General features: G+C 38.6%; 1 protein-coding gene across 2 annotated transcripts; it reads left to right on the top strand.

Annotated features, from left to right (window-relative positions):
- Positions 1–1,117: 1,117 nt before the first annotated feature.
- On the top strand, positions 1,118–18,414 carry OMA1 (OMA1 zinc metallopeptidase). Of its 2 annotated transcripts, XM_015636753.3 has the most exons (10): positions 1,118–1,527; positions 1,898–1,988; positions 2,292–2,814; positions 3,184–3,412; positions 3,894–4,067; positions 4,155–4,262; positions 5,487–5,615; positions 9,057–9,131; positions 10,767–10,916; positions 16,975–18,414. In XM_015636753.3, the coding sequence occupies exons 2-10, from the start codon at positions 1,919–1,921 to the stop codon at positions 17,191–17,193; spliced, it is 1,677 nt and encodes a 558-aa protein (XP_015492239.1). In that variant the 5' UTR covers positions 1,118–1,527; positions 1,898–1,918; the 3' UTR covers positions 17,194–18,414. The 2 variants fall into 2 exon arrangements, with proteins under 2 accessions (XP_015492239.1, XP_015492240.1); XM_015636754.3 differs by lacking the exon at positions 1,898–1,988 and having other exon boundaries at positions 1,120–1,527.
- Positions 18,415–19,566: the final 1,152 nt, after the last annotated feature.

Genomic DNA, 19,566 nt, shown 5'->3' with positions numbered 1-19,566 from the left:
TCCACAACACCAGGGCCTCTGTTTACATTCAAGACACCAGGGCTTATGTGCAGCCTGCACAGCCCTGCCATTACCACACCTCCCAGCCTCACCCTCCCTCAGCAAATAACCTGTTTTTCATGTTACATTGCTCCAGATGTACTTGTCAGCCAGAGGAGTAAGACAAGAGCTACACGTTAAGTTAGCAGTTTGCCATTTTCTTGGGAAAAACATCACCTATGCTCCTACCACGGCAGCAGATCTGACTGCTCCCTGCCCAGGAGTGTCACCAGCCCTTTGGCAGCAGGAACCACTTCCCATGTCAGGTCCCCAAAACCAGAATTGCAGCATCAGTCATGTTGGAAAAGACCCCTGAGATCATCGAGTCCAACCTGTGACAGATCCCAGCCTTGTCAACCAGCCCAGAGCGCTGAGTGCCACATCCAGTCGTTCCTTGAACCCCTCCTTGGGCAGCCCATTCCAATGTTTAGCCATCTTTTCTGTGAGAAAATTGATCTTCATGTCCAACCTGAACTTCCCTTGGCACAACTTGAGGCCATTTTGTCGTGTTGTGGCACTTGTTACTTGGGAGAAAGACTGACCTGGCTCTAAATTACTTTCAGGGAGTTGTTAAAGTGAGAAGGTCCCGACTCAGGGCCGCTCTCAGCCACATGAGGTTGTTGCCCACAAAATGGGATTGTTACCCAGTGGGTAACAAGGCAATAATTACACACTTGAGATACTTTTATTTCAGAAGCGCACTTCAGTTCTCAGATCAAATCAAGCAGGACCACCAGCCTTTTCTGACCTTTATTTATATGCAGGAATTCATAGTTAGTAACTTTCGAAGTACAGGCCTTCTATTATGATTGTGTACTAATTTACATACAAGTTACAACGCCCCACCTGACTTCTATACATGCTCAGGGAAAGGGTCTTCACTTGGGCAGGGTCTTTTTAACTTGTAGGTATTATTTTTATTATTATAATGATCATAGTTCAGCTATAGGGTATACAAACTTTGAGTGCTCTGACGAGTAGCAATGTATACATAGATATACATCAACACCTTGATTTGCTACATCCTTAAACCTTCTCAGTTCCCGGATGTCTTTGACTGGGGAAAGCTGGCTGCTGCCTGTTCCACTGATATAGGCTTGAAGGCATACGAAGATCTTACACCACAGAACAATCAAAGAACACCCTGATTTAAAATAATCCTGACAAATTCCGCATTTTACAACCACATGACACGGAAACACCGCGGGCAAAGCCAGGGTTAAGGCGCCCAGGAGAGCGGGCTATGCGCCTGATGAGGGGCGCTCCTGCTCCCCGCGCTGCTACAAAATGGCGGGCGCCGCCTGAGGGGAGCGGCGGCGGCGGCGGGAACGGGAACCGCGGCGGCCCCGCCTGAGGGAAGGGACGCGGGGCCCCGGCGGCCGCTGCAGCGGCGCGGCGCCCGTCCCGCCTCCCGCTATCCGCCCTGGCTCCGTATCGACACCGGCTCCGCGGTCCGGCCCCTCCGCCGCCCCGCCGCCTTCCGCGGTGGTGAGTAGGGGAGCCCGGTGGAGGAGGTCGTTCCCTGTCCCTGGGACGCGCAGTTGTGAGGCGGTCGGAGCTGTCCCCCGCCTCCCCGCCCGCCATTACCAGGGCGGGCGCCTCAGAGTGACTCGTCTCCCTCATTCCCCACTCCCGGCTCTTCCTATCAGCCCATCCCACGAAAATCGCGGTTATCCACGAGGGTAGCGGGGTTGGGGGAGAAGCAGACACCGCGATCGGAGCCAGAGGGTGAAAAGGACGGCGGCAGGGCCCCTCGGGTGGGAGGGCCCGGGTCTTGTCCGTGCCAAGGCATTTCCATGTCCGTGAGCCAGAGGCTCCCGGCTGACGGAGACTTGGTTCCGCTGTGTTTTGTTTCTAGGCCCGGAGAAAAGTACGAGCAATGTGCTCACAGATCCTGGTTTTCTCATATAGAGGAATGGCATCGGTGGGCAGCAGCCCAGCGTGGAAAGGTGATGACCTGCAAGAGACACCTCAAGTCACTCTGGTCTGGGGATAATAAAAGGAGAAAAATTAATCACACCTTGTTTTATTCTCATTGATGCAAGATACTGATATTTTTCACAATTGGAAGCAGATTGATGTCTTACAACTATAACCGAATGCAGTTGTGGCTGTGACCTTTTTTTGTGTAATGCAGATGTTGATAAACTAATACATACTATTCTTGGGGGAAAATGAAATAACAATGCAGAGTTTCTTGTTTGGGTGGGCTTCTTAATACCAGTCTGCTCTTTTTTCCCCCTTTGTTTCAGGGCAACCAACCAAAGAAGTTATGAATATCATCTGTGGTCTAAAGCTGCCGGGCAGGAACTGTATTTTGTCTCATTTGGCTTTTTTGTGCAAGCAGGGGAAATGCAATAATCTCTCTGGGTCCTACTCAAAATGGTGCCAAACTCAGGGTAACAGAAATAGATGCCAGTGGTTGGATTTCAGTGGAAATGCTAGAAACTGTTTTTTGACTGGGAACCCTGAGTTCTATAGAAACATCATTGGTAAAGGACTGAGATGCCTTTTGGATATCCCACATACAGAAGTGTACAGGAATGCACACCATAGTTCGGGAAGGTTTTGCTCCCAGTCTTCTCAGCCCCTGACGGAGAAGATCCAATCCTTCCAGATCAGTTCTGTAGGGCAACCTCCATGTCACTTTCCTGCCTGGAACATTCAGATCAACAGGTCTTTTCACACATCACCATCACTGCAGGCTGCACCAGTTCCTCTTTTCTGGATTATTGTGAAGCCAGCTCAGAAGTTATTTGCCATCATTCTTGGCAGGTAAAATTCTGTGTTACTTTTCTCTCAGTGCAAGAACCATCAGGCAAAGTGGGAAGGATGGCAGGTGTGTTTGTAGTGCTGTTTGACTGACGGTTTGCTCAACAAGAGGATTTTTTTTCCTGTTATCAGAGGTGCTAGATATATTTTTTTGCTCTTTTCCTTCTCATTTACATGTGGTAGAGGGAGATGAACCAAGACACTATGATGCATTCTTTCTTCTCCTGTGGGAGGGAAGAAATGCAAGTGGGGTGGAAGCCAATTACAGTATAAGCCCTCTAAGATCCTACCTGACATGAGGCTGTAATAGAAAAAACAATAACAAATCCCTTTTCAACTATGTCCTATGTTAGCACTGTTTCTGTCTTACAGGAGCATAAGGAATTGGTGGAAGGCACTTCCTCCTAATAAAAGGGAACTCTTCAAAGAAAGTGCAAGAAAAAACAAATGGAAGATCCTGCTGGGTGTCAGCAGTTTAGGAGTCGTGTTTGTCATGTTTTATTTTACCCACTTGGAGGAGACACCCATCACTGGGCGAGCTCGACTGTTGGTGTTTGGCAAAGAGCATTTTAGGGAACTGTCACAGATGGAATATGATATGGTAAGATTTTAGATAAGAAACTGAAAGTACTCAAAAACTGTTGCTTTTTTTAGTGATGAGGTGGTCCTGTTAATGAGATGGGCAAACAAACCTTGTAGTGTCCTCAATGAGTTTTGAACTTCATGCTCTGAACCCTGTATAGTCCCTTCATCTGTTACCTCCTCCTCTTGTTCCCATCCTTTTTCAGAATTCCCTTTCCATATGCAGCACATGGTTACAGCATAATGGTTACAAAGCACATAACATGCACATAGCAAACATTCTTAACTATTTCTGGTCCATTGAATTAGTCCCTGAAATTTTGACTTCTGTGATTTCCTGTTTTAAAGTGAAACCTGATAAACCATATCCAAATGTATCCATATTCCCATCTGTCAGAGACACAAAATAAGAACAGAACAAGTACAAGAATATTTTCAAATTACATGTTTTATATACATTTGTCCATCTTAAAAATTAGGACCAATGAATTCTTTTTCAGTGGATGGAGCAGTTCAAAAATCAAATGTTACCTGAGACAGATGCACGCTACCAGGTCGTGGAGAGAGTTGTTGGGCATTTGTCTGAAAGCAACAAGGACATCCCCCAAGTCTCAGCTCTCAAGTGGGTTATCCATGTGGTGGATGAACCAGGTGTAAATGCTTTTGTGCTTCCAGTAAGTTGTATACCATATGAAAAATTAATAGTATTGAAACAGCACTTGATATATCTCCCACTTAATTTTTATTCTCTTTGTTTGCAGAATGGTCAAGTGTTTGTTTTTACTGGGTTACTGGATGCAGTTTCTGATATTCATCAGCTGTCATTTATTTTAGGACATGAAATAGCTCATGCTGTGCTGGAACATGCAGTAAGTCTTTCAAGAAAGCTGTCTAATACTCTTAAATTATTAATTCTAATTACTCTAGTTATGATTTTCCCTATCATTACCAACCAAGTTTTCAGTGTGACTCTATGTAATTAATGCAAAATTGAGTTTGAAATGAGTAGTCTGTTACAGTAGATCCTTATTATTCATGTAGCACTTAATAACTGTCAGAAGACCTGTAGTAGTCCCTGTTAACACAAAGGCTGCCAGGACTTTATTCACAGATGTACAGGTGGATTATGACTCACTTCCAAGAGCCATTTAGAACTTGCTCTGCTGATCCCTCTCTTACAGCACAGACAGAAAGAACTGGAGGTACTCAGCAACTCTGTTACTCCTAAAATTGTTAATACCTGCAGAAGTGGATACACTTTTTAAAAGTATCTTTGAATACTTGCTACTGTTATTATTGTAGCACACAGTTTTAGAATGTCAAATTCGAGAATACCAGAGCTTCAATCTTATATGATTTTGGGTGAGCAACAGTTCACATCATGGTTTCTTGGCCTTGGTTCAGCCAACCAACCTTTCAAACTTCTAAAAAAATGTTTCTGATAATAAAAAAGGACTTGTTTGTATGGAATCTGTGTCACCCAGCTGGCACAGAGAGAAGTATTGCATGATCCTTGTAAATGCTCTGATCAATTTGTTGCAATGTCAAATAGAGCTCTGGAAAACAGAATAATATCTTGGGTTCTGAATTTAAAGGAAAGCAGCAGAAAATAAAAGATAAATACGTAATGCATTCTGTCCCCTTATCCCATTAGTGATCCTCAGTGATGTCTTATGTCTTCTCAAATAAATGTAAAGAACAGTCTTTGAGCTCTTTTTGTAGATTTTTCATTTGCACTGAGGTGTTTCATGGCCTTTTTACTGAAGAACTTTTTCTGCTTGTTGCCTCCATCCTACCTCAAGCTTTGAATCTCTTGGAGAGGCTGATAGGTAGAATGTATTGGTTCCAGCTGTATTTATGCAGCTTATGTGAATTCTGGCCTGAAAGTAGCTTGTATCCAACTGGAGATTTGTTTTTTGTTTTTTTTTTTCTGGTACGAGTAGGGAATGTTATGCTTGCCCTGTTCCTGTGGCTCTACAGGGAAAAAAACCCAACAAACCCAAAGCAGTGATTTTTAAAGTTTCCAAATTCTGTTATGTTCTAAAGAAATGTCAGACAGTAAGGCATGAAAATGGGACAATTTCTGTTTGCAGGCAGAGAAAGCCAGCCTGGTTCACTTCTTGGATTTTCTCTCACTCATCTTTCTCACTATGATTTGGGCCATCTGTCCTCGCAACAGTTTGGCAGTTGTTGGCCAGTGGATTCAGAGCAAGTTGCAGGAGGTAAGACTGACATTTTCTATTGTCCTTCCTGATTTCCTTAGAAAGATATTTTTGATCTTTTGCTACACTAAATAGTAAGTTTGGAGGAAAAGGCAAGAGGAAAAACATAAGCAAAAATTAATATTTGGTTCTGTTATGGAATAAGAGATGTTTTTATGAATCTGATACTGCTTTAGTTGATGCTGATTTTCATTTGTCATGTTGAAGAACTTTGGGTTTCCCTAAATGACTAGATTTAGTTGCACAGGCTGCAGGAACCTGCTTGCTAATTAAGACAGATGATTGTCTTTTAAAAAGGTAACTTGCCCTTTAAAGTTGTCTATGGTAAAATGCCACGTTTTTATTTTAAGTAGTTGTTAAATTCTTCCTAAACCGAATAAAATATATGGAATTTGTAAAATATATTGTTAGTGGTAAGAATGGTTTCCAAGATTAAAAAATTGAGAATCTAAGCACCCTTTATATAAACCATGCTATCGTGCAAGTTACTAAAATAATCATTTCAGACAGAAAATATTTCAGCAAAGTAAAATTTAGAGACTTTCTGGTGCCAGTTTTCTTCAGCAGTTTAATTTACTCTCTGGACAGTCACTGATCCATTTATTTTTAAAAAAATGTGTTTTTTAAATAGAAATTTGCTTAGATCATAAAACTGGAATCTGAATTAAAATGAAAGATCTCTTTGGTTTCTTTGACTTGATGCTTTTCCTGAGATTTCCCCAAGTTCCTCAAAAACATGAAATTAAACATAACCAATCTGTTTTGGTAGTTCTTATGCTAATGGGTAGATGTGTGGATTCTGAACATAAATTATCTCTAAAGAGCTTGGATATTTGCACAAGTAGCTAAGAAACCAATACATTGGTGAACGCTAGCCAGCATTTTGAAGAGCTGAATTTGGCAAAAACAAAGTGTGAATGAATCCTGAGACTGCTCATAATTTAGACAGCAAGATTCAACTCCCTGTCAGCATCTCTTCTCCTCCCCACAGAGAATGGGTATTTTGGCATCATGGATTGGAACTGTGCTTTAGATTGGAAAGGGAATCTGGGTTTAAACTCCAAGTCCTGTGCAAAGGAAGCATCATCTATGGGATACTGTCCTGGTTTAAAAGGCTGATCAAACTCCAGTAATGTTGAAGTGATAAATACTTGCAAAGCTTTCGTCCCATAGACTGAAGAAGCTGAATAGAAAATTTAGTTTTTTTAGTCACCCAGGAGTGCAGTGTCTGTTTCCCTTATTCAGTATTTGCCTGTTGTGCTTACATGGAAGTGAATCGTTCTGCACATTTTCTCAGGATGTTCCTCTTCTTCTATAACTGTATTTTGCTTTTTAAAGCTTTAGCATCCCATTCTGTGAAAGGGTTACTTAAGCCATGCTGTGGTACTTGCTTCTGTTTCAATATTTGTTTTTCCCTTATGTCCTTAGAGGCTTGACTTTTTGACCTGCCGACTATTGCGTATTTTTTATTATTGACTCTAAGTGTTTTCCGGTGATTCTTTGTAGGCCTTTGGGCATGTGAACTCCAGTTCTGCCTTTGCCCCAAAGCTAATGGGTTTTCTTTCCTTAATAAATTGTTAACTTTTCTTATGACATTTATTTGGGGTTGTTCCTTAAACATGTATTTCTGCACTGAAGCATATTGACTTTGTTATAGAGCAGCAGTTATTTTATATGGGAACTAAAGCCTAGGAGTTATTCTTGGAATAACACCTAGCATGACTGAGTTCTACTCATGCCCCACACACCAGTATGTACAGGTGCAGTACTTCATACCCTTTTCTTGTCCACCTCACACCATAAGATTCATATTTCATGTGAAAACTGGTGATTTTGGGTTGTCAATGTCCCTGGAACTCCCTTTTCTTCAACATACACAGGCAGCTCTAATAATTGATTTGAAAAATCAGTTGAAAATCCATCATCTTTTTTGTTTCCAATTTCTGACAAGGATTTTACATCAGAGTTTGAAATTCTAATTTTTCATTCCAGCACATTCACAAAAAATTTTTTAAACGATTTCATTTTTGAGTAGCTGATGAATACCACTGTATGTTGGATACCTCAGGAGTGTTTTGTTGGTTACCAATCTAATTTTCCTGTCTAAAAAATGTTTAATAATTAATCAAATAGTTTATCTGTCTAACTAGGAAATGGTGCTGTGGGAATATATGACAGACTAGCCAAGGGTTTCTTTGCTGTTTAGTGAATATATGTGCACCAACAGACCTAGAGCACTTTTCAAGGCAACAAAAACATGTATTCCACTTCAAGGAATTACTTTATCATCAGAGGATTTAAAAAACATATTTGTAATTGCAGTGTTTAAGGTCTGTATGGAAACTAAGGATTTAGAGAGTGACCTGATCTCTGCTTAATTCTAAACCAGCATGTTTGACTTTTAAAGGCAAAGTTTAGTTGGCTTCTATTTTTGACTTTAGAAAGAAAAATTATTAGTACTACTTTGGAAAACAGCAAAAAGTTACAACTACCTTTATTTACTCAGGGGACTGGACCACTTCTTTGGTGCTCTTAATTTCAAACTGGTTTGTGGTTTATTGTCTGTTTTTTGATGTTTTTTTCCCCTGAAATTTTAAGGAGGACAAGTTTCTATAGCCAGATAAAGAGCCGATAAAACCTTTTTGAGCTGATAAACCTTTCTCTCTTCTCTAACCTTGCACATTTGCCATTCTTCAGTTCACATTTCCTAATGGATGACTAAACCAGGATGTTGTGACAGATTCCTTATCTCTGCAGGAGCAGGCTGTTTAAACAAGTCCTGATTTGCATTTACTATAAGGTGACAGACTAGGGTAAGGCTGTCCAAATCTACATTTGAGAAAACCACCACTGTCTCTTATTGTGTGTTAATGCTCTAGAAAAATGGGAGACGAGTTTGGTCAGCTTTATGTCTTCTAGTTTGATTTCTCAAAGGCAATTTGCAGCTTGTGTTAGGGACAGTCATGGCAAAGGAGTGATTTCTGCATGCAAATATTTATGGCTATATTCCATATTGTGGACAGTTTGCCATAAAATATAAATGTTACCAGGCTGAAAGACATCATAAAAATTTAGGGAACCACTGGAATTTTTTACATATAGCTGCTGCAAGAAAAATCTTAATGTCAATGAAAGAGTGAAGTGAAAAAAAATCAGGTGAAAAGTTGGTATTTAGCTTTCAGTTGCTGCAAAATGAGATTGGCTGCTGAGAGTGCCCATGAAAATATATCTAATTTGAATTAATTTCAGCTGAATACAGGATCAATGAGTTACATATAAAGGAATTAGAGATTATATTAAGAAAATTAATACTGATCACATGCAATGTGAGCATGATAGATAAACCCCACTTCTTATGAGAAGGTTAAAAGACAGCTCTGAAGCTCTATCTTTGTACACATTCCAAACCAAGGAACAGGACTTTGATGCATTTCTTTGCAGTTCATGTTTGATAGACCCTACAGCAGAACCCTGGAGACTGAAGCTGATAAAGTGGGACTTCAGTTTGCTGCAAAGGTAACTACAACTGGTTTCTTTATTAGCAATAGAAATAAAATTAGCAAAAAAATAAGCACCAGACATTTTTCAGTTTCTGTTACAATCAGAGGGAGTTTTAATTTTCATATGGAGGAAAACTGTAAGTTTTTGAAGAGATGTAGTTTTACGAAGTGGTGGGAAATAAAATAGTTTTTAGGGAAAGACAAAGTCATTCTGGCTAATCATATGTAATAACATTGAAGTGTGTAAAGTTGTGCATTACCTCCACAGTCTCCTTTCTGTGTAGTTTATTGCTATTAGAAGAAAAGTCCATGTATTCAGAAACAGGAGAATTTTAAATAGGGATCTTCCATAAGTAGGATTTAATTATATGCTAAGATTTAAAGATTTAAGCTAAATACAGCCATAACAACAATACAGCTTTGCTGCAGACAAAAATTTGGTTAGAAGCTGCTCAGTATTTTTTCATAGTTTATTTTTTCAGTTACTTTTTTTTCCCCTGTAGAATTTAATTCTATATTAAAGGAACTGAACCAGCTCTTTGATTCCTGGCTAAGTGCTGTAGACTTAGGTGTGAGATTCCAGTGAGAGCAGCACCATCTAGTGTTAATATTTCATAAGCAAAATTTCCTTTTAATAAATATTAATGTTTCTTTAAGGAAGGGTTTATAAATTAACTTTGATTCTGGGATTAAAACTGCATTTGTAATTTGTAGTTGTCTAAGGGAGTGACACAATCCATTAAAAAAAATGTAATTGCTGTGTTTGTGCTCACTGCTTTCTAATGCTGAAAAAGTAGGGCCAGATGAGAAAGAAATAAGTGAAGTGACATATGAGCATTTCTCTGCTTGTGCAGATAACTTTTTTATAATAATAATTTAAATAAATAAATTCAAAGGATAAAGCACCACTTCCATTCCCAGGATGGGTAATGGGAAGAATTTTCTTATCTGCTGACCACTTGTCCCTTCTTTCTCTTTGCAAATAAAAGTCAGTGTAAGAAATCTTATTTATTTTTCTTCTCTACTTAAATATAGAAATAGAGAAGTCTGTGGTGATACACAAAAGTAATTCTAAAAGTTACTGTTCTATGACTTTCTATGGTTAAATATATGCTTCTTGAAGAGAGTCAGGAATTCTACAGAATTACTGTTTTGTTGTGTCATGGATTCCACAGATCACCCACGAAAGGCCATGTAATCAATTACAGGAAAGCATATCCAGTTACTTTTAGGTTTAAGTATGAATTTTTGTATTTTTGTCAGTATTTTTAACTCTCAATTTCGTCCTATAAATTTGCCTAAATCTGTGGAGATGATTAATTTGTTTTAGTAAATATAACTTAAAATTTGCAGCTGAGCTTTCTTTTTAAAGAGCAAGTATATGCCAGAAATGTTAAACCTTTTCTTCCTCCTGAATTTTCTTAATTCAGGTGTAAGTTTTTTAAGGCACAGTTGTTAAAAGGAATAGCTCCAGAATTTTTTATTACTTTTAGGTATTTTGGAACAGCTTTTTCCTGTCAGGTATGAGGACCGTCTAAACAAGCTTTAGAGACTTAAAATTTAAGATGTCTCTTGTAATTCAGTATCAATTAGACTGTACATTTATTGCTTTAAACATACAGTGGTGTTTCCATTTCCCTTCTGTTCACAGGCTTGTGTGGATGTCAGAGCCAGCAGTGTCTTTTGGCAGCAGATGGAATTGGCAGAAACCATTCAGGGGCAGCCCAAGCTGCCAGAGTGGCTCTCCACACACCCTTCCCATGAAAACAGAGCCGAGCACTTGGACCGCCTCATCCCAGAGGTGAGCAGGGCTCAGGGAACTGTCTTTTCCTCTTAGGAAAGTTGCCAAAAGTAGTTTCATATTAATTAATTAATTAATTAGCTGCTTTGGTATTGATTCGCAATTTACTCTGATAGCACCATGCTTATCCTTACAGAAATTCTCCTTTGCAAAGCTTTCAGGCTTAAATGTTTTATTAAATGAGGAAAAAGTAAGATAACACAAACAAAATGTAGTTATATTTCAAGTGGTTTTGGTTTTTTTTTCTGATTTTTGATCGAAGTGTCATAAGTTTGCTTTTGAATGGCCTTTTGATATAGATGTGACAGTGTCACAGGTCTTATTCACTCTTTATTTTTTTGCCATTTTAGACAGGCAGTTTTTAAGTTGGATCCCTACATTTTCTTGTCTTCTCTTGCTTTTTTAGCAAAAAAAAATAACTAAATAGAGTGTTAAAGCACTCCACTGTGACATTGTTTTTCAGCAAGCTAAACTGTGTTTGGAAATACCCTTTTTTATAGCCAGCTAGTAATTTCTTTTTTTTTTTTTATAAACTCTGTCACTTTAAGTCTTTCTCACTTCCAAACTGTAAAGACACTGAAGATTTATTGGCAGAGGGAGCACTAAAATGTTGAGGTGTTTGCTGACTTCATAGGAGCAAAAAAGAGTTTCATGAATCCTTTGATGAGAATGAATACAGTAAATATTCTAAATGATGGCATAAATCAAAGTCAGCATTAGAGGTAGGAGGTTGGAGAGCAGCTAGACTGAATATTTCAAATTAATATACAGAAAGTCTGTACTTTGCAGAAGCAGGCTGGGAGAATGTTTTTGATGGATTTTCTAACTCATTTGAGCAGCTGAATAGAAAATGATTTTTTGTTGTGGAGCCTCAGTTTTAGCTAGATTGAACATAAAGGGTTCAGGATCGTTTATTTTCATATAGTTGTTGACTGGCTTATAAAGAGGTAATGAAATAAATTACTTCTTATGTTCTACCCCAGGCCTGAGCAAATAAGTTAAATAACTGAGCAACTGTGTAGAACTGTTATTTCTGTCTCATCTCTTATAGTTTAGCAGGTGGAGCAAACCTCATCTTTTTACAGCTACTCTCACTTCCAAGAGCAGTGGAGGCTGGAAAGATCTTTCAAAAGACAATTGAGGGGAGATGTTTTTTGTTTGCCTTTTACCTTAAGCATTCTTTGGAATGAGATGAGCAATCAGGGGCTAAGGCTTCCTGTTTTTAGCAAGTTCACAAGATAAGTGAGGTTGGCACTACAAAAGTGCAATAAAGATGAAAGAAAATGTGTAGAGGAGGCTTCTTGTCTGAAGCATTGGCTCCCCTTCTTGTGGAGCTGCTGACTTCAGGCTGAATTACAGGCATGGAAAGGGAATCCCTGGCTTTTACTGTTGCTCAGTATCAGCCCCATTTTGTTTCATTGTTTGTGTACTTTGAGCTCTTTCAAACAGGATGTTTACCAGATATTAATAGCCATTAGATACTCAGAGCCCAGGAGAGAAGCCAGATTATCAAAAAAGGCCATTTCATCTCAAGTGTCTCTCTGTGAAGAAACTGGTACTTCTTAAGGCTCAGTGCTAGATCCATCATGAGCATTATTGGGTTTCATGTGCTTCTGGTTTTGGAGCTGAAGTGGTTTTCAGGACAATACATCTCTTATTAGACCAGCTACTATGGCTGGGACAAATAGGGACAAGCTTTTGGACTTCTCTAATGTTTCTCTACAGACTTTAAGCAGGTTCACAATAAGATGTGGTCATATAAATTGAGAATTTTTCTTCAGGTAATGAAATGTCACATCTCAATGAGGTGACAGAACAGTCTCAGGAAGTGTAAATTAAAGGGGAACTATCTCAGGGATTCCTTTCAAGTAATGAAAAGACTGAGAGCCAATCAAATGAGTGTTAAACATCTTGCATCTGGTTTTCTGAGCAAGTTGGAAGCTACAACCATGCTAAGGAATCAGTGAACAAGAGACCTATAAGCAGTTACAAAGTGGTGCTGTCCTGGAAATGAAATAAAGCAAGGAAAAAGATTTGCTGTGTTTTCAAAGTATTTCCTCTCACACAGGGAGGTGTTTGGATTGTGAACCAGGAAAACAGAGTATATTCTTAAATAGGAAACTGAAATATCTTAGAATTCCTGCATGGAGGCTGGAGAGATGCATTTTATTTTCAGAAAAAGAAATCTTAAACTAATTTTGTAGTAAGGTGAGAGAATGGCCATTGCTCTGGAGAGAGAGTCTGTGGGAGTGTAGTGCCAGAGAGAAGCTACAGAATCTTCTGGTTTACCTCAGTGTTTTATTTTCATGTTCTCTGACTTGCTACAGTGTCTGTTTCCAAGTGTGCTGCTCAAATGCAGCACTGTACATCAGTGGAAGCCTGAGCTAAACTGAATAAAGCAGAAGGTTATCTACTAAGCCTTGCCTGTGATACAAAAATTCATCTTGATGTGACATTTGCTGTTTTAGCATCATGTTGTTGGCTCAGATTCCATTTTTGATTTACTGTATCTCCTGTTTCCACTTTCTTGTGGAAATGCCATAGTGAGATCATTTAGAGTCAATTGCACTGCTTGTCTTGTTAGGTCAGTTAATTTGTCAAAAAAGTTAATTTGTTTACTTTGGCAACACCTGTTTTTGTCAAATCCACATTGGCTGCTTATTATTTTTATTAATATTTGTGTAGTTAATACTTTTTCCTCTGCTGCCTTTTGATATGGGAGATACATTTATTTTCCTTCCTTTTCAAAAGTGGGTTGGTATATTTGCCCTTTGCTTATGATATGAACATTATTTCAGATAATTCTAGTACTAGAATGTGTTAATTAAGCCCTATCAACATGGAAACAATAATAAAAACCACTGACATGCATTTCTGTCCTCCCTAAAAAGTTACTAAATATTTTGTCACAATTTTTCTTTCCTATGCCAACATCAGTGGAAGATTGGAAGTATTAACATTATATATAAGCTGCTTTTCTTTTCTATCCAGTAAAGTCTATCAATTCCTTTAAACATCTTTTTACTGGTACTTCATTAAGACTGTAAGGGCTTGATACCAGCGGGTAGTCTGGTGTCTGTGACAGTGTAAAGGATTAATATTGGGAGCTAAAAATTACTTATTTCTGTGTTTTTACAGAAGCTGGTAGGCTTTACATGAAGGTGATAGGATAAGGCAGACCTCCCTAATTCTTCTGCCTTCCCTCTCCCAAACATTGCAGGAGGTGACTGTATTGATAAGAAAAACAGCTTCACCTTTGTTACTTACAAGCAAGGGTTGGATGTTTTATTTGGGATGTCATGAAGCAAGAAGCAGGCAGGTGGCTGCTCTGGCTGGAATGTGTAGTTACAGCTGTCCTGAGCAGGGAGGTGACAAGTTAACATGGCTTTTCTTTCCATATCTGTAGTTTTTTAGTAGCATGTGAGGTGATGGTGAGGAGTAACTGCCTTCTACCCCCTTGCACAGTTTAATGTCTAGCAAGAACTCAGACATCCACAGGGTAAAATGTTCACTGGTTTTTATCTTTGCTGTTGGGACTTTAGGTGAGTGAAACCATGGAAATAGGTCAGGCACTGTATAGCCAGGAAAACCCAAAGATACAAAATTGCTAAATTAGTTTGAAAGGGGATTATGTTGCCTTTTCCAGGATATAGCCTAAATCTTTATATTCCCATTTGCCTTGAATAACACTGCTTGACATTAATGCAGTCTTGCAGCAGCTTATGTTCTAGAAGAGAACAGGAGAAAACTCTTGGTTTGTCATAAACGTCAGTTTAGAAATTAATTGGTCACTGAAGCAGAAGAGTGTTCAGCAGTACAGTTACATTTGGTGACTGCATGGACAAGTAGAAAAACAAGCTGTGAAAGCTTTAGTCATATTTTCTAAAACTTAGACAGGAACAATATTTCCATGCCTAATCCAGACATGTGTATTCAGTAATTTGAATTTTACATTTCAAAAACAACTGGAGAAACTCTTGCTACAATTTTGGACTGTGTTTTTTTGCAAAACCATGTATTAATTTTAAACTCTGTTTGTTTCTAGCCATTTACAGCAAACTCTATCAGTTCAGTGTAGTAAAGTTAGAGAAGAAATATGTTCTGGAATCTCCTTATAAAAAAAAATATAATCGTTAAGAAGCTCTGCTCTTCTGTTTTAAAATCTGCAGTAGTAAGATGTTTCCAGTGCCTCCCATGGAAGAATATCAAAGTGTTTCAAAATGATTGGCAAATACTTATGCAGAGCTGTATTGGAATATTTGATCTGATGTTTCAGACAAAGCTAGTGGATATAAAGCAGATTAAAAAATTCTGTTCTGTCTACAATGCAATGCTAGGACTGCTATGAAAACTGTTTTATTTTCTTCTTCCTCATTAGTTCATCTAGAACAAATTAATGAACGTGTTTTCTGCTGACATTCCCAAGTTCTGGCCAGAGGGCACCTGGCTACAACTCAGGACAGGTCTGGCCATTGCTTTTCAAGAATATGTGGTTATGAAGTGGAATAAAATGTACATTTGAACTAGTTTTCCTATGAAAGGATTAAAAACAGAGCTGGATGTAAATCTGCCCATGTTTTATGCTGTTAATTGAGGCCAAGATAGATAATATTGAACCAATGTGACCATACCACAGTGAGCATTGATTAATGGTAACCATCAGACTCGTTTTGATCATGGTGTTTCATTTTGCAGATCTCGAAAAAGTAGTTTTAAGTGGAGATGTAGAACCCTCTAGAATTCTACATGTAATATGTTGCTATATGATACATAGGATCTACTTTTCTTAATTAGTTAAAATGAATTGTAGAAGGATCCATAGTTCTGTGGACAGCTGCTTACAAAGCACTGCATCAGTTGTTGTGTGCCAAACCCAGGAGCTGCCACTTTGTGTGGTCTAATTAAGGTATTTTCAGCTTTGTGACAATGAACACAACTTAAACATCCTTTAAAACAGCTGACTTTGAACAGGTTGGTATCAATTTCTCCACAGTGCCTTTGAGACTTGAGATTCATCCTCTGCCATACCTTTCTTGGGTTGCCAGCCAGGCAGGATGATCTGGGGGGAATGTGATTGTGCTAATGAATTTTGGTTCTGTGGGAGATTCTCTGGCTCCTTTGTGCCCCTACTTTCTTGTTTGCAAAATGCAGGCATTGGTACTTACTCAGTGAACAGGACTAACTTAGTTTGGTCTCTTTACTAATGATCTTTTTATCCAGAAAAATTGTTACATTATAAAGACATTATTTTCTCATGACATTATTTTCTCATAATACTTGGAAACTTTGAATACTCCAAATGCTTCTTGGAGATGAGCTCACTTGTGTAACAGGACTTTAACTACACTGATGAACCATCAGGATCTCTGTGCCAAACAGTTAAAAGTCCATTATGTTTTTGGAGTTTTTTCCTCCTTTTTTGAGTCAGACATCTATATATAGTTACTTCAATAATAGAACATATCTGAGGAAGTAAATTCAGGGCCCTTTTTTTCTTGATGCAGTCATTTTCATTTACATTTGAATATAAATATAAATACAAAAATATGAAGCTGAGATGCAGTAATAGCCTGTGGGCTGGATACACCTCCACTTAATTAAGTGGATTTCCTGCTGGGATTTTTCTTCTTTCTGAGGCATTTTAGAATATGGATTGATTCAACATTTTTCTTCAAAGTAGCCTGAAAGGGCTACAAAAAGTTTAGTTTATATGCAAATGTAAATTCAAAGGTACTGATGGTACTGTGACAAGTACCACAGAAAACATTGGAGAACTTCCTGTCTAATTATGTTGTACTTTTTAGGGTATCCATTCTTGGAGATCAGTGTGAGAAAATGATTTCACTCTTCATTTTTCCCATTGCTTTATCATAATGCTACATTTTGTCACACAAATTCTTGGGTTTTGTTGAGAAATTGTTCAGTAACAATTCAGGCTCATTATTATACTAACCAATGTGCAAATGCAAACCTGACTGGAAAGCCAAAGTCACTGACTGAAACCTTCCCTGCTTTTCCTATTTAAATGAGCTTGATTTGTTTTCCTATGTGTTCACAGGCTCTTAAAATAAGAGAGAGCTGCAACTGCCCATCCCTTTCTGGACCAGATCCTCGCCTTATTTTCAGACTTAACATGCAACATCTCCTGGAATCATCTAAAGGTCGAGAAGCTCCAAATTCTACAAAGCAAGATCCCTCAAAACCAAAACTGGACTTTCCACACACTCAAAAAGTGGAAGATATGCCAGTGACTTTTGCAGTTAAACCCACAAACTGATGCCATTAATTTTCACTTTTTATGGAACTAGTGGTCCCTGAAGGTCTATCTTATAACACAAAATTGTCTTTGAACCATGAAGAAGATGTAGCCACTCGGATTCTCCATTTCTTTTATGCGATCTTTCACTCAAAGCAATAAGGAACCATGCCCACATAGAAGAGCGGCGTGTTGGAGCAGAAAGTTTCTTATTCATTAAGAGTTACTAAAATAAATCACTTCTCAGGGGAAAGATAATCTCATACAATCCAGTCACACAGTGTAATTTTCAGCTTTATCAGGCTCACCTTGATCAGAGGACAGATGAGCCAGAAGCATCCCTAAAGCAGAGGGAAAAGTACAATTTTCATCACTTAAGTTGTCTGGTTTATCTTGCCATAATTTGGGTTAGATCTACTCAGCTTCATTTGAGAAATAATGAGAAGAGCTTACTGCCTGCTCCACATACAGGGTGTTTAAAAATATTAAGCTGAGAAGCGATAATAGCTATGGGCTAGATACACCCTCACTTAATTAGGTGGATTTACTGCTGGGATTTTGCTTCTTTCTGAGGCATTTTAGAATGTGGATTGATTCAACATTTTTCTTCAAAGTAACCTGAAAGGGTTACACCAAGTTCAGTTTAAGAAAAGGAGTGAAATAATTTTCAGAAGATTCTTCCTTCTGGAAGAAACACTGAAAGAATCATGGTAGCACTAGATGCTTTACAAAAATGCCTCTTGTCTTTTTTAAATGATCAGGGTGTCTCATCAGAGGGCAGTTTTTCTGCCACAACATTTGATTTGGATATATCCATTTGGATAGAAATTCTTTGCTGATGTGGAGTATATTACACAGGAGACAAATATAAGGTTTCTTGGCTGCACAGCTTTTGCAGATGACTTTATCATGAAAGGTGACTTCTCTTTGAGAAACTGGCATTTATGCTGAGCATCCCTCCCTTCCTGCATTCCCTCTCTCCCTCCCTCCATTCCTTCCCCTTGAAGCCACACTTTTTATACCCTGGAGACAAAAATGGACAATGTAGGTAAATCTCTGCCTTTCAGGATGGGTGACCCACTGTGCCCAGCATGTTAATCTCTGTTTGCACATGTTTGAATTGTCCTTGCTTTGCAGTTGATGGAAGTACTGAAACGTTGATCTTTAAGGCAGATGTAGAAAGAGGTGGCAGTGAATGAAAATAAAAAAGGGAAATCCTGTTCCTACATCTGTTAGGATGTATTTGCTGTTATGTTTTTTGTTACTCATTTGATCAAAACAAAAACCTCTTTCATAAATGGTAGAGTCTTAGTTGAAGAAAACATTCAAAATATTTTAGGGTGTCCTAATTTGAAACATTCTTTTTCTATATGGAGAAGGGTAGACTTAATCATACTCCTTCAATTAAATTCAAATGCAAGCTTTTAAGAAGGAAAAAATAACCTATTCAGTGCTGTCAGTGGCTTTAGTTGGAAAAACAGATTGTGACACAGGTAATGCTTCAACTGACTTCAGCTGATGAAACAGAGTCCATTGAGAAACACCAGCAAGTCCCTTGTCTCTATTGAGGTAAGTTGATGTCTGTGTAATGCTGATGATTCTAGGTCTGATTATATAGGTCTAGATTGGCTGCATATTGCTTACAAGCTGTTTTTAAATCTCTGCTCAGTCCTGCTGGCAGGAGGCAGAAGGTCCAGCCTGACCATTATTCATCCATCCATTTTTATTCTTCGTGACAGGAGTTTTTGTAACAGACGCTCAGTGATGTGTTGCAGCATTTGGACATTGTCACCTGAAGGTAAACAGAAAAACACACCATTTAGATTTCCCTGTGGACCTCAGAGTTTATCCTGCAGCACCAAAACCCCAGTGCTGCTGCCTCTCTCTCGCTCCAGTGTCAGAGCTTGTTTCGTTATCCAGGGCTGCTGCTTGACATGCAACTGGATGCTTGTGTCTGGTAGAACTAAGGAGAACAAACAAGAGTTTTTATAGCATCTAGGATGAAGTATGAAACTACACAAATTTCATATTTCTGCTGTCTGAGTGATTGAAGTACTCCACTTGAAGGCAGGAGATGCAATTCTCAAGTTCACCAAGTGAGTTTTTTTAAAGTTTATAAGTAAATAGTCTTGTAACCATGATCATGGTGATGTGAGAGAAAAGGTTTCAAGGGAGGGGTAATTGCTTATATTAGACTGACAAGGGGATTGTGTATTTTATTCCAACTATACTCATCCAATAAAACACACTCCTCTTTTTACAAACATATACACACACAAATATAAAGTGGACACACAACACACACAAGAGTTATGCCTCTACACTAGAACACTATATATTTAAATACTGTTTAAATTGTTTCAAATGTAGAGTTTTACACATAGGATAGGATGC

This window comes from Parus major, chromosome 8 (genome assembly GCF_001522545.3).
Source record: "Parus major isolate Abel chromosome 8, Parus_major1.1, whole genome shotgun sequence".
Classification (NCBI taxonomy): Eukaryota; Metazoa; Chordata; class Aves; order Passeriformes; family Paridae; genus Parus; species Parus major.
This window is presented reverse-complemented; position numbering and strand designations above follow the sequence as displayed.

Bases quoted from the DNA above. Each gene is read 5' to 3' on its own strand.
- OMA1 (XM_015636753.3), top strand. From the start codon at position 1,919: ATGTGCTCACAGATCCTGGTTTTCTCATATAGAGGAATGGCATCGGTG. The intron at 1,989-2,291 runs GTGATGACCTGC...CCTTTGTTTCAG, and splicing joins CAGCAGCCCAGCGTGGAAAG to GGCAACCAACCAAAGAAGTT. The intron at 3,413-3,893 runs GTAAGATTTTAG...ATTCTTTTTCAG, and splicing joins CACAGATGGAATATGATATG to TGGATGGAGCAGTTCAAAAA.